Source organism: Engystomops pustulosus, chromosome 8 (assembly GCF_040894005.1).
Source record: "Engystomops pustulosus chromosome 8, aEngPut4.maternal, whole genome shotgun sequence".
Taxonomy (NCBI): domain Eukaryota; kingdom Metazoa; phylum Chordata; class Amphibia; order Anura; family Leptodactylidae; genus Engystomops; species Engystomops pustulosus.
The window spans coordinates 2,520,408-2,534,675 of record NC_092418.1 but is presented as its reverse complement, the minus strand read 5'-3'; the positions used below and the strand labels follow the sequence as shown (position 1 = coordinate 2,534,675).

The 14,268-nt window shown below is 43.7% G+C and overlaps 1 protein-coding gene across 1 annotated transcript; it reads right to left on the bottom strand.

Moving 5' to 3' along the window:
* Window positions 1–12,196: 12,196 nt before the first annotated feature.
* On the bottom strand, window positions 12,197–13,941 carry LOC140075718 (mas-related G-protein coupled receptor member H-like). Its single transcript, XM_072121954.1, has one exon. The coding sequence runs from the start codon at window positions 13,506–13,508 to the stop codon at window positions 12,558–12,560; it is 951 nt and encodes a 316-aa protein (XP_071978055.1). The 5' UTR covers window positions 13,509–13,941; the 3' UTR covers window positions 12,197–12,557.
* Between the last annotated feature and the right edge of the window lie 327 nt (window positions 13,942–14,268).

Sequence of the window (14,268 nt, the reverse complement as noted above, 5' to 3'; positions counted from 1 at the left end):
GTACACAGGGGGCAGTATTATAGTAGTTATATTCTTGTACATAGGGGGCAGTATTATAGTAGTTATATTCTTGTACATAGGGGGCAGTATTATAGTAGTTATATTCGTGTACATAGGGGGCAGTATAATAGTAGTTATATACCTGTACATGGGGGGCAGTATTATAGTAGTTATATTCCTGTACATAGGGGGCAGTATTATAGTAGTTATATTCCTGTACATAGGGGGCAGTATTATAGTAGTTATATTCCTGTACATAGGGGGCAGTATTATAGTAGTTATATTCCTGTACATAGGGGGCAGTATTATAGTAGTTTTATTCCTGTACATAGGAGGCAGTATTATAGTAGTTATATTCCTGTACATAGGGGACAGTATTATAATAGTTATATTCCTGTACATAGGGGGCAGTATTATAGTAGTTATATTCTTGTACATAGGAGGCAGTATTATAGTAGTTATATTCCTGTACATAGGGGGCAGTATTATAGTAGTTATATTCCTGTACATAGGAGGCAGTATTATAGTAGTTATATTCTTGTACATAGGGGCAGTATTATAGTAGTTATATTCTTGTACATAGGGGCAGTATTATAGTAGTTATATTCTTGTACATAGGGGGCAGTATTATAGTAGTTATATTCTTGTACATAGGGGGCAGTATTATAGTAGTTATATTCTTGTACATAGGGGGCAGTATTATAGTAGTTATATTCCTGTACATAGGGGGCAGTATTATAATAGTTATATTCCTGTACACAGGGGGCAGTATTATAGTAGTTATATTCTTGTACATAGGGGGCAGTATTATAGTAGTTATATTCTTGTACATAGGGGGCAGTATTATAGTAGTTATATTCGTGTACATAGGGGGCAGTATAATAGTAGTTATATACCTGTACATAGGGGGCAGTATTATAGTAGATATATTCCTGTACATAGGGGGCAGTATTATAGTAGTTATATTCCTGTACATAGGGGGCAGTATTATAGTAGTTATATTCCTGTACATAGGGGGCAGTATTATAGTAGTTTTATTCCTGTACATAGGAGGCAGTATTATAGTAGTTATATTCCTGTACATAGGGGACAGTATTATAATAGTTATATTCCTGTACATAGGGGGCAGTATTATAGTAGTTATATTCTTGTACATAGGAGGCAGTATTATAGTAGTTATATTCCTGTACATAGGGGGCAGTATTATAGTAGTTATATTCCTGTACATAGGAGGCAGTATTATAGTAGTTATATTCCTGTACATAGGAGGCAGTATTATAGTAGTTATATTCTTGTACATAGGGGCAGTATTATAGTAGTTATATTCCTGTACATAGGGGCAGTATTATAGTAGTTATATCCCTGTACATAGGGGGCAGTATTATAGTAGTTATATTCCTGTACATAGGAGGCAGTATTATAGTAGTTATATTCTTGTACATAGGGGGCAGTATTATAGTAGTTATATTCCTGTACATAGGGGGCAGTATTATAGTAGTTATATTCCTGTACATAGGGAGCAGTATTATAGTAGTTATATTCCTGTACATAAGGGGCAGTATTATAGTAGTTATATTCCTGTACATAGGGGGCAGTATTATAGGAGTTATATTCTTGTACATAGGGGGCAGTATTATAGTAGTTATATTCCTGTACATAGGGGGCAGTATTATAGTAGTTATATTCCTGTACATAGGGGCCAGTATTATAGTAGTTATATTCTTGTACATAGGGGGCAGTATTATAGTAGTTATATTCTTGTACATAGGGGGCAGTAATATAGTAGTTATATTCCTGTACATAAGGGGCAGTATTATAGTAGTTTTATTCCTGTACATAGGGGGCAGTATTATAGTAGTTATATTCCTGTACATAGGAGCAGTATTATAGTAGTTATATTCTTGTACATAGGGGGCAGTATTATAGTAGTTATATTACTGTACATAGGGGGCAGTATTATAGTAGTTATATTCCCGTACATAGGGGGCAGTATTATAGTAGTTATATTCTTGTACATAGGGGGCAGTATTATAGTAGTTATATTCTTGTACATAGGGAGCAGTATTATAGTAGTTATATTCTTGTACATAGGGGGCAGTATTATAGTAGTTATATTCCTGTACATAGGGGGCAGTATTATAGTAGTTATATTCCTGTACGTAGGGGGCAGTATTATAGTAGTTATATTCTTGTACGTAGGGGGCAGTATTATAGTAGTTATATCCCTGTACATAGGGGGCAGTATTATAGTAGTTATATTCCTGTACATAGGAGCAGTATTATAGTAGTTATATTCTTGTACATAGGGGGCAGTATTATAGTAGTTATATTCCTGTACATAGGGGGCAGTATTATAGTAGTTATATTCCTGTACATAGGGGGCAGTATTATAGTAGTTATATTCTTGTACATAGGGGGCAGTATTATAGTAGTTATATTCTTGTACATAGGGGGCAGTATTATAGTAGTTATATTCTTGTACATAGGGGGCAGTATTATAGTAGTTATATTCCTGTACATAGGGGGCAGTATTATAGTAGTTATATTCTTGTACATAGGGAGCAGTATTATAGTAGTTATATTCTTGTACATAGGGGGCAGTATTATAGTAGTTACATACCTGTACATAGGGGGCAGTATTATAGTAGTTATATTCTTGTACATAGGGGGCAGTATTATAGTAGTTATATTCTTGTACATAGGGGGCAGTATTATAGTAGTTATATCCCTGTACATAGGGGGCAGTATTATAGTAGTTATATTCTTGTACATAGGGGGCAGTATTATAGTAGTTATATTCTTGTACATAGGGGGCAGTATTATAGTAGTTATAGTCCTGTACATAGGGAGCAGTATTATAGTAGTTATATTCTTGTACATAGGGGGCAGTATTATAGTAGTTATATTCTTGTACATAGGGAGCAGTATTATAGTAGTTATATTCTTGTACATAGGGGGCAGTATTATAGTAGTTATATTCTTGTACATAGGGGGCAGTATTATAGTAGTTATATACCTGTACATAGGGGGCAGTATTATAGTAGTTATATTCTTGTACATAGGGGGCAGTATTATAGTAGTTATATACCTGTACATAGGGGGCAGTATTATAGTAGTTATATACCTGTACATAGGGGGCAGTATTATAGTAGTTATATTCTTGTACATAGGGGGCAGTATTATAGTAGTTATATTCTTGTACATAGGGGGCAGTATTATAGTAGTTATATTCTTGTACATAGGGGGCAGTATTATAGTAGTTATATTCTTGTACATAGGGGCAGTATTATAGTAGTTATATTCCTGTACATAGGGGGCAGTATTATAGTAGTTATATTCCAGTACATAGGGGGCAGTATTATAGTAGTTATATTCTTGTACATAGGGGGCAGTATTATAGTAGTTATATTCTTGTACATAGGGGGCAGTATTATAGTAGTTATATTCTTGTACATAGGGGGCAGTATTATAGTAGTTATATCCCTGTACATAGGGGCAGTATTATAGTAGTTATATTCCTGTACATAGGGGGCAGTAATATAGCAGTTATATTTTTGTACATAGCGGTAGTATTTATTCCTTTTGTATATTATGTAGAGAGTTTGTTCCTTTCTTCTCCTCTGGGTGATGTTATTGTTTATCGTTACATTTTTGCCCCTGTTACATTGATGAATACTTTGGGGTCTCTTGTGTGTATATTGTGTTCCTGTTTATCAGTCCCCGGTCGGCGTCTCCAGAAATAATGAAGACAATTAGTAAATGTTAAGGTAAATCCCTGGCGTCAGATCCTCTGGGGTTCGGAGAAGCTGCTATGGTGGAACATGCTATTATTTAATGAGAAAAAAAAAAAGAAAGTACAACAAGAAGATGACGTCCCGTGTCTGGTCACAGAGAGAAGGAGCAGACTCCTCACGGTAGACAGCGCTGTTCCGTTGGCCTTAAGGAGAACATGTCTGACGCTAGTCACAAGCCTCTCACACGCCAAATCAGTTCTCTGAGCTGTACTGAGGAGACCCAACCAGGTTGAAACATCATACAGCACCCCCTATAGCTGGGAGTCCCTTCCTTATGGAATACATGGACTGGTTTGGCTTAATCCCACATCATGTTTTTAGACTTCTTGTAGGTCAGACTTGATGTTAAGGGGGCTGCCTTTCAAGGTAGCAAAAGGAGGTATTGGGGCAGATTTACTTACCCGGTCCATTCGCGATCCAGAGGCGCGTTCTGTGTGGAGGATTCAGGTCTTACGGCGATTCATTAAGGTAGTGCGCCCGATGTCCACCAGGTGTCGCTGAAGTCCGTCGGAGTGCACTGGAGTTCACGATCCATTGCTGGGTGCAGGTAAGTGCATGTCAAGCCACACTTTTTTTTAAAAAATGCAGCGGTTTTTCTGACTCCGTCGGGTTTTCGTAGGGCCACGCCCCCCGATTTCCGTGCCGTGCATGCTGGCGCCGATGCGCCACAATCCGATCACGTGCGCCAAAAACCCGGGGCAATTCAGGGAAAACCGGCGCAAAACGGAAATATTCGGGTAACCCGCCGGAAATACGCAATTCGGGCCCTTAGTAAATGACCCCCATTGTTTTCCATTTAACACCTTGGAAAACTTGTTTCCTCTCCACAGGACTACGAGATGTTTTCCTGCAGGTCCTGACCCCGGTCCTACACCACCGCTGTCTGCTGTACAGATAGAGACCGAGAGTCTCGGAATGAGCATGCCCGAGAACGACAGTCGCTGGAATAAGAGTGCCTGAGACTGACAGTCACTGGAATGAGAGCGGCTGAGACCAACAGTCACTAGAATGAGAGCGGCTGAGACCAACAGTCACTGGAATGAGAGCGGCTGAGACCAACAGTCACTGGAATGAGAGCGGCTGAGACCAACAGTCACAGGAATGAGAATGCCCAAGACCGGCAGTCTCTGGAATGAGAGTGCCTGAGACCGAAAGTCACTGCAAGAGTCTGCCAACAAGACAGAGACAGTCAGAGACTATAGATGGTTCTATAGATATACATAAAATATATTTTGTTAACCCATTCTATTTTGTTGTAGGTAAGAGCAGTTATTTACTATCATGGGCAATGCCGGGAGCTACAGCTAGCGAGTAATAGATAAGAGGCCCCAGTTCCCAGTTGGCCCCGGGGGGCAGAGATTCTGTGGCTCCTTAAAGTGAACTCACCTGGGGGCATAAAAGAGTCTTCTGTTCCCTAAAATATTCCCTAGTAAATGATCCCAAACACCCCCCTCATGGTTACATGCAGCCCCCACCAGGCGCTACAGGGCTGCTGTGCAATGAGATTCAGTCATGTGGCCCCCCAGCAGCTCCGGGCCCCGGCACTTGCCCGGGTATCTCGCGTGCTGGCATCGCCCCTGACCAATCACTGCCTTCACACAGAAGGGTGGCACATGGTGGGCACCTCTGTCGCCATCTTGTAGGGATTTGTAGGGGGTGGAAGAGATGAATGGAGGGAGAGGCATCAGTGTATATTGTGTGAGGCCAAAATCTTACGTTTTGATTTGTGTTTTATTACATTTTTTACATGATGATTATATATGAGAGCGACGTCACCGCCTCATCCATCAGCCCAGGTCCAATCTTCATAATAGGACGGACAATGTAATGTGGTCACGACCCGTCTCTCCTGAAGTGCACAGACAAGAAGTGGAGTATAAGTCATCATCACCGGATAATTAACAGATAATTATTGCTCCACTCACACACATGATTCATAGGGAGGGCGGGGGCCCGTTTCCAGCTGAGAAGATCTTCTGGGTGTGTCCACAAGGCTGATTCTTTAGCTGAAATGTCCCCCCCCCCTGAAGAATATCAGCCTATACAGACCCTACAACCTGAACATCACCCTATACAGACCCTACAGCCCGAATATCAGCCTATACAGACCCTACAGCCTGAATATCATCCTATACACACCCTACAGCCTGAATGTCATCCTATACAGACCATACAGCCTGAATATCAGCCTATACAGACCCTACAGCCTGAATGTCATCCTATACAGACCATACAGCCTGAATATCAGCCTATACAGACCCTACAGCCTGAATATCATCCTATACAGACCCTACAGCCTGAATATCAGTCTATACAGACCCTACAGCCTGAATATCAGCCTATACAGACCCTACAGCCCGAATATCACCCTATACAGACCCTACAGCCTGAATATCAGCCTATACAGACCCTACAGCCTGAATATCATCCTATACAGACCCTACAGCCCGAATATCAGCCTATACAGACCCTACAGCCTGAATATCACCCTATACAGACCCTAAAGCCTGAATATCAGCCTATACAGACCCTACACCCTGAATATCATCCTATACAGACCCTACAACCTGAATATCATCCTATACAGACCCTACAGCCTGAATATCATCCTATACAGACCCTACAGCCTGAACATCTCCCTATACAGACCCTACAGCCCGAATATCAGTCTATACAGACCCTACAGCCTGAATATCATCCTATACAGACCCTACAGCCTGAATATCACCCTATACAGACACTACAGCCTGAATATCATCCGATACAGACCCTACAGCCTGAATATCATCCGATACAGACCCTACAGCCTGAATATCACCCTATACAGACCCTACAGCCTGAATATCATCCTATACAGACCCTACAGCCAGAATATCAGCCTACACAGGCCCTACAGCCTGAATATCACCCTATACAGACCCTACAGCCAGAATATCATCCTATACAGACCCTACAACCTGAATATCAGCCTATACAGACCCTACAGCCTGAATATCATCCTATACAGACCCTACAGACTGAATATCATCCTATACAGACACTACAGCCTGAACATCTCCCTATACAGACCCTACAGCCAGAATATCAGCCTATACAGACCCTACAACCTGAATATCAGCCTATACAGACCCTACAGCCTGAATATCAGTCTATACAGACCCTACAGCCTGAATATCATCCTATACAGACCCTACAGCCTGAATATCATCCTATACAGACCCTACAACCTGAATATCATCCTATACAGACCCTACAGCCAGAATATCATCCTATACAGACCCTACAACCTGAATATCAGCCTATACAGACCCTACAGACTGAATATCATCCTATACAGACCCTACAGCCAGAATATCAGCCTATACAGACCCTACAACCTGAATATCAGCCTATACAGACCCTACAGCCTGAATATCAGTCTATACAGACCCTACAGCCTGAATATCATCCTATACAGACCCTACAGCCTGAATATCATCCTATACAGACCCTACAACCTGAATATCAGCCTATACAGACCCTACAGCCTTAATATCATCCTATACAGACCCTACAGCCTGAATATCATCCTATACAGACCCTACAGCCCGAATATCAGCCTATACAGACCCTACAGCCCGAATATCATCCTATACAGACCCTACAGCCTGAATATCACCCTATACAGACCCTAAAGCCTGAATATCAGCCTATACAGACCCTACAGCCTGAATATCATCCTATACAGACCCTACAACCTGAATATCATCCTATACAGACCCTACAGCCTGAATATCATCCTATACAGACCCTACAGCCTGAACATCTCCCTATACAGACCCTACAGCCCGAATATCAGTCTATACAGACCCTACAGCCTGAATATCATCCTATACAGACCCTACAGCCTGAATATCACCCTATACAGACACTACAGCCTGAATATCATCCTATACAGACCCTACAGCCAGAATATCAGCCTATACAGACCCTACAGCCTGAATATCATCCTATACAGACCCTACAACCTGAATATCAGCCTATACAGAACCTACAGCCTGAATATCATCCTATACAGACCCTACAGCCTGAATATCATCCTATACAGACCCTACAACCTGAATATCAGCCTATACAGAACCTACAGCCTGAATATCATCCTATACAGACCCTACAGCCAGAATATCAGCCTATACAGACCCTACAACCTTAATATCAGCCTATACAGACCCTACAGACTGAATATCATCCTATACAGACCCTACAGCCAGAATATCAGCCTATACAGACCCTACAACCTGAATATCAGCCTATACAGACCCTACAGCCTGAATATCATCCTATACAGACCCTACAGCCCGAATATCAGCCTATACAGACCCTACAACCTGAATATCAGCCTATACAGACCCTACAACCTGAATATCAGCCTATACAGACCCTACAGCCTGAATATCAGCCTATACAGACCCTACAACCTGAATATCAGCCTATACAGACCCTACAGCCTGAATATCATCCTATACAGACCCTACAGCCTGAATATCAGCCTATACAGACCCTACAGCCCGAATATCATCCTATACAGACCCTACAGCCAGAATATCAGCCTATACAGACCCTACAGCCTGAATATCAGCCTATACAGACCCTACAGCCTGAATATCATCCTATACAGACCCTACAGCCTGAATATCAGCCTATACAGACCCTACAGCCTGAATATCAGCCTATACAGACCCTACAACCTGAATATCAGCCTATACAGACCCTACAGCCTGAATATCAGCCTATACAGACCCTACAGCCTGAATATCAGCCTATACAGACCCTACAGCCTGAATATCACCCTATACAGACCCTACAGCATGAATATCTTCCTATACAGACCCTACAGCCTGAATATCAGCCTATACAGACCCTACAGCCTGAATATCAGCCTATACAGACCCTACAGCCAGAATATCAGCCTATACAGACCCTACAGCCTGAATATCAGCCTATACAGACCCTACAACCTGAATATCAGCCTATACAGACCCTACAGACTGAATATCATCCTATACAGACCCTACAGCCTGAATATCAGCCTATACAGACCCTACAGCCTGAATATCATCCTATACAGACCCTACAGCCTGAATATCAGCCTATACAGACCCTACAGCCCGAATATCTTCCCATACAGACCCTACAGCCAGAATATCAGCCTATACAGACCCTACAGCCTGAATATCAGCCTATACAGACCCTACAGCCTGAATATCAGCCTATACAGACCCTACAGCCTGAATATCAGCCTATACAGACCCTACAGCCTGAATATCAGCCTATACAGACCCCTCAGCATGAATATCATCCTATACAGACCCTACAGCCTGAATATCAGCCTATACAGACCCTACAGCCTGAATATCATCCTATACAGACCCTATAGCCTGAATATCATCCTATACAGACCCTATAGCCTGAATATCAGCCTATACAGACCCTACAGCCTGAATATCAGCCTATACAGACCCTACAGCCCGACTATCATCCTATACAGACCCTACAGCCTGAATATCATCCTATGCAGACCCTACAGCCAGAATATCAGCCTATACAGACCCTACAGCCTGAATATCAGCCTATGCAGACCCTACAGCCTGAATATCAGCCTATACAGACCCTACAGACTGAATATCATCCTATACAGACCCTACAACCCGAATATCAGCCTATACAGACCCTACAGCCAGAATATCATCCTATACAGACCCTACAGCCAGAATATCAGCCTATACAGACCCTACAGCCCGACTATCATCCTATACAGACCCTACAGCCTGAATATCATCCTATACAGACCCTACAGCCAGAATATCAGCCTATACAGACCCTACAGCCTGAATATCAGCCTATACAGACCCTACAGCCTGAATATCAGCCTATACAGACCCTACAGACTGAATATCATCCTATACAGACCCTACAACCCGAATATCAGCCTATACAGACCCTACAACCTGAATATCATCCTATACAGACCCTACAGCCTGAATATCATCCTATACAGACCCTACAGCCTGAATATCAGCCGATACAGACCCCTCAGCATGAATATCATCCTATACAGACCCTACAGCCTGAATATCATCCTATACAGACCCTACAGCCTGAATATCATCCTATACAGACCCTACAGCCAGAATATCAGCCTATACAGACCCTACAGCCTGAATATCAGCCTATACAGACCCTACAACCTGAATATCAGCCTATACAGACCCTGCAGCCTGAATATCAGCCTATACAGACCCTACAGCCTGAATATCAGCCTATACAGACCCTACAGCCTGAATATCAGCCTATACAGACCCTACAGCCTGAATATCAGCCTATACAGATCCTACAGCCTTAATATCATCCTATACAGACCCTACAGCCTGAATTTCATCCTATACAGACCCTACAACCTGAATATCATAATAAAAAGACCCTACAGCCTGAATATCATCCTATACAGACCCTACAGCCTGAATATCAGCCTATACAGACCCTACAGCCAGAATATCAGCCTATACAGACCCTACAGCCTGAATATCAGTCTATACAGACCCTACAGCCTGAATATCAGCCTATACAGATCCTACAGCCTTAATATCATCCTATACAGACCCTACAGCCTGAATATCAGCCTATACAGACCCTGCAGCCTGAATATCAGCCTATACAGACCCTACAGCCTGAATATCAGCCTATACAGACCCTACAGCCTGAATATCAGCCTATACAGATCCTACAGCCTGATCCCCTCCTATATGCAGCATTTTAAACCTGATTAAAGTATTGACAACATCCCCACACTGCGCCACTAAATCACCACCCCTGTTGACACTGCACCGGCTGACTCCACCCACTAGTATCAGACAGTGACACAGATATGAGTTGCATCTAGTACCTCACATGATACAATTTGCTCTGTCAGGGCGAGGTCTTCATTATCACTTCTCCCGGACGCGTTGAAATCAACAGAGATAAACCACCAGATGTCTTTAGCGGTGCAAATCACATCTCCACACTGCGCCTGAAAAATACCCCTCATTTTTATCATATACAAGAGCCGCCCGCCCCTATCCACCCTCAGTTTAATCATATACAGTACTCAACAGCCCCCTCAACCTCCCACCATATTCAGCCCCCCTCAGTTTAGACAAATACTTAGTAACATAATACCCCCTTAATTTAGTTTAGTAAATAGCATTGGCCACGTTTCAGGTCCCCCTAAGAAATTATTCTGAATAATGTGGCCAATGCAATAATAATAAAGCTGATACTCCCCTTTTTCCACACTGCGGTCGTCTCCTCTTCTGCGGCAACTCTGCCAGCGTGTGATCACATCCCGTGGCTCCTCCACAGCAACAGAGCAGCACAGACAAATGGGTCTTGTGTCTTGTTTCTCTACCATTTCTCCTAGACACCATTGCAAGTAATTCTGAGAGTACGGAGCAGCAGCAGGTCTGTACTACTGGTGGGTGATTCAGGTGGCTGCCTGAATCACCCACTTTACCAACAACTCTTCTGCCGCCCCCTTCAGGGCTCTGCATCTGCCGCCTGAGGCAGGAGCTTCATCCCTTCTCATGGCAGATGTCCACATCAAGTATCTGTCTATTACCCTTCCAGCCGGCTTAGGAATAGGAGGTAAAACTCCAGGTATCATCACAAAAGTAGAAGATTGTGATAAAAATGAGTTACACGCCGTGGTATTCTAAGGTCCTGGATGTTGTTTTCAGAGAAATGTGGACATTCTGGAATCATAGTAGCGCAGTGAGTCTCAGCAGCTAGGTCTCTCAGACACTATCCATACAGACTGCAGAGATAGGAGCTGCCAGAGAATGAAGAATACAAGTCACATCATCACCACACGTGACTCCTCATCTCCACAGTGGACCACCCATTCCTATAAAGTTTGGTGAAAGGTGACAATCGCTTTAAGAGATCTTCTGAAGTGACTAAGGCTAAAAAGGTACTTACATCCTCGGCAGCCCCGAGACCATTGTTTATAGCCTCCAGCTGGACAATACATTGGGAAACATCTGATCTCAATGATGATATCCTCACCTACAGAATATCTCCACCACGACCAGGGACGCTACATCAAGTTGTTGCTTGCCAAAGACCTATATTTAGATTGGGGGACTGCTGGCTCAGCATCTGTACAATGTCAGATTATCCTTTTAACAGGCCTTTAACATTGATAAAGTGCACTTGGCTGCCCTGAAGAACACGAGAGAACCCCAAAATACACAGAATGGTTTAATGTTTACAAGTGATAGTAAAAGGAAGGATCCACATCTACCTGCCAGGCTCTCCACCATTGTGACCCACCACCACCACCATCACCTGTACCATCTCCATCACCTGGCCACACAGTCCTTCATCTTATCTCAATGGGGGTCATTTACTAAGGGCCCGATTCGCGTTTTCCCGACGTGTTACTCGAATATTTCCGATTTGCGGCGATTTTCCCCGTATTGCCCCAGGATTTTGGCGCACGCGATCGGATTGTGGCGCATCAGGCGGCGTGGCTGAACGAAAACCCGACGGATTCGGAAAAACCGCCGCATTTAAGAAAAAAAAAGTGTCACGGGACTCGCGCTTACCTTCACCAGGTATAGGCCGGTGAACTTCAGGGCATTCTGGCGGGCCTCGTGGAACTTCAGCACAGCAGCGCCACCTGGTGGACGTCGGAGGAACTACCTGGATCGCGAATGGACCCGGTAATCACTCCTTATTATCACATTAGTTATTCACGTGAAATATCTTCTCCATGGATTCTTTGATGGAGGTCCTTTCCCTCCAACGCCCCACAAAGATGTTTATGTAAGGGTTGGAGGCGCAGTGCACAGCGGTGCAGAGAGATGTGATGAAGTAGAACGAAAGGGAATGAGTCTTGAAGTCAACCACGTCAAAGTAGAGCAGTAGATTCAGGGTCCTCGCAGGGACCATCTCAATGAAGAAAGAGAGAAGGCTGAGAAGAATGACTACGTACAACCTCAGGGGTCTGCAGCTTTCTGACGTCTTCTGAATCTCCACCAGAAGCGTCACACAGGACATGACCATCAGAAGAAGCATGAGTACAAATAATGTTGTGGTGAATATAATGATTGGCACGCAACGTTGGGCTCCAGAGCTGAGATGGTCCTGCCTGTCATCACAGACAAAGCTCTCTAGAGCCATAGTGAGGATGGCCAGAGCCCAGAGCAGGACGCACACTATGGGGGTTTGGCATCTTGGACGTTGGAGATGGTTGTACAGGGGAAACAGGACAGTCAGACATCTCTCCACACTCAATGCTGTCAGAAGGAAAGTGCTGGAGTCAAATCCGACATTAGTCAGAATATCTGATATATACCCAATGATCACATCATTGAACACTGGTATAGGTAGGTGACCAAGAAGACACATCATGTAGGAAGCGTAAATCCCACATCCCAGGAGATAGAGCAGGTCGGCCACGGCCAAGTTCAGAAAGTAAATTGTGCAGTAATTCTTCTTCATTTTCAAGGTGAAAAGCAAAATTATGAAGACATTTCCTACGAGTCCAACGATGCAGAGGAGGATGGAGATGTAGCCCAAGCTCAGGACCGTGGTCTTTGGCACCGCTGGTGGCTTTGGGGCTTGGGTCATGTTCTCAGTCCAGCCAGGTGCAGTAGAGTTGATGGATATATTTATGGACTTGTATACCTCCATTACTGTATACGGTTAGGTGAGTGTGACACCAGATCCCTCACCAGACGTACGTACAACCAAGTGTCAGACTTCCATGACACATGAGTCCAACGATGATAGATTTCCACAGGACATCTTTGTTCTCATCCTCATGTAATACGGCAGCTACTATGATGATATCTTGGATTCATGAGAGATTTCCAGACTTGAGACTTTCCAGGTTGTCTAATGACTGACCATTAGTGACCAGGGCTCCATGATAGGTCCATGTTCTGTCTAGATCCATGAGGAGAGTCCATAACGCTGGTTCTTTTGCCCACTTTGTTTTCTCGCTTGGTTGGTTTCTATTTGTGCCTGTGCTACCTGTAAAACCAAACCTGGACTCGGAGGATATAAATAGATGATTAATAGGTGGCTCCACCTGCACATTACCAGACTAGACACCGGAGTCTTCCTCATCTACTTCCCAGGGACGGACTTATTGCGGCATCAATCTCCACGCTCTCTGATTGCCTCTTTTTTCGGGTATCTGGTAGAAAGGGGTGAGGATGTGGGGGTGGGGTGGATCCAGCAGCATTATGTGAAGGTTATACAGTAGATGTCTGAGTGGTCACCTGTAGAAATGAAAGAATCCCACAATTCATTTGTGGTCTGATTCTGGAGTTGGCCAGGGACGGTCCTGAGAGGACAACTGCTGAGCTCCTGGAGGTCCCCCCTGGATGAGGTTTGTGTCCACCAGGGCAGCTCAGAGACCTCCTTCTCATCATCATGGGGCCGTGAG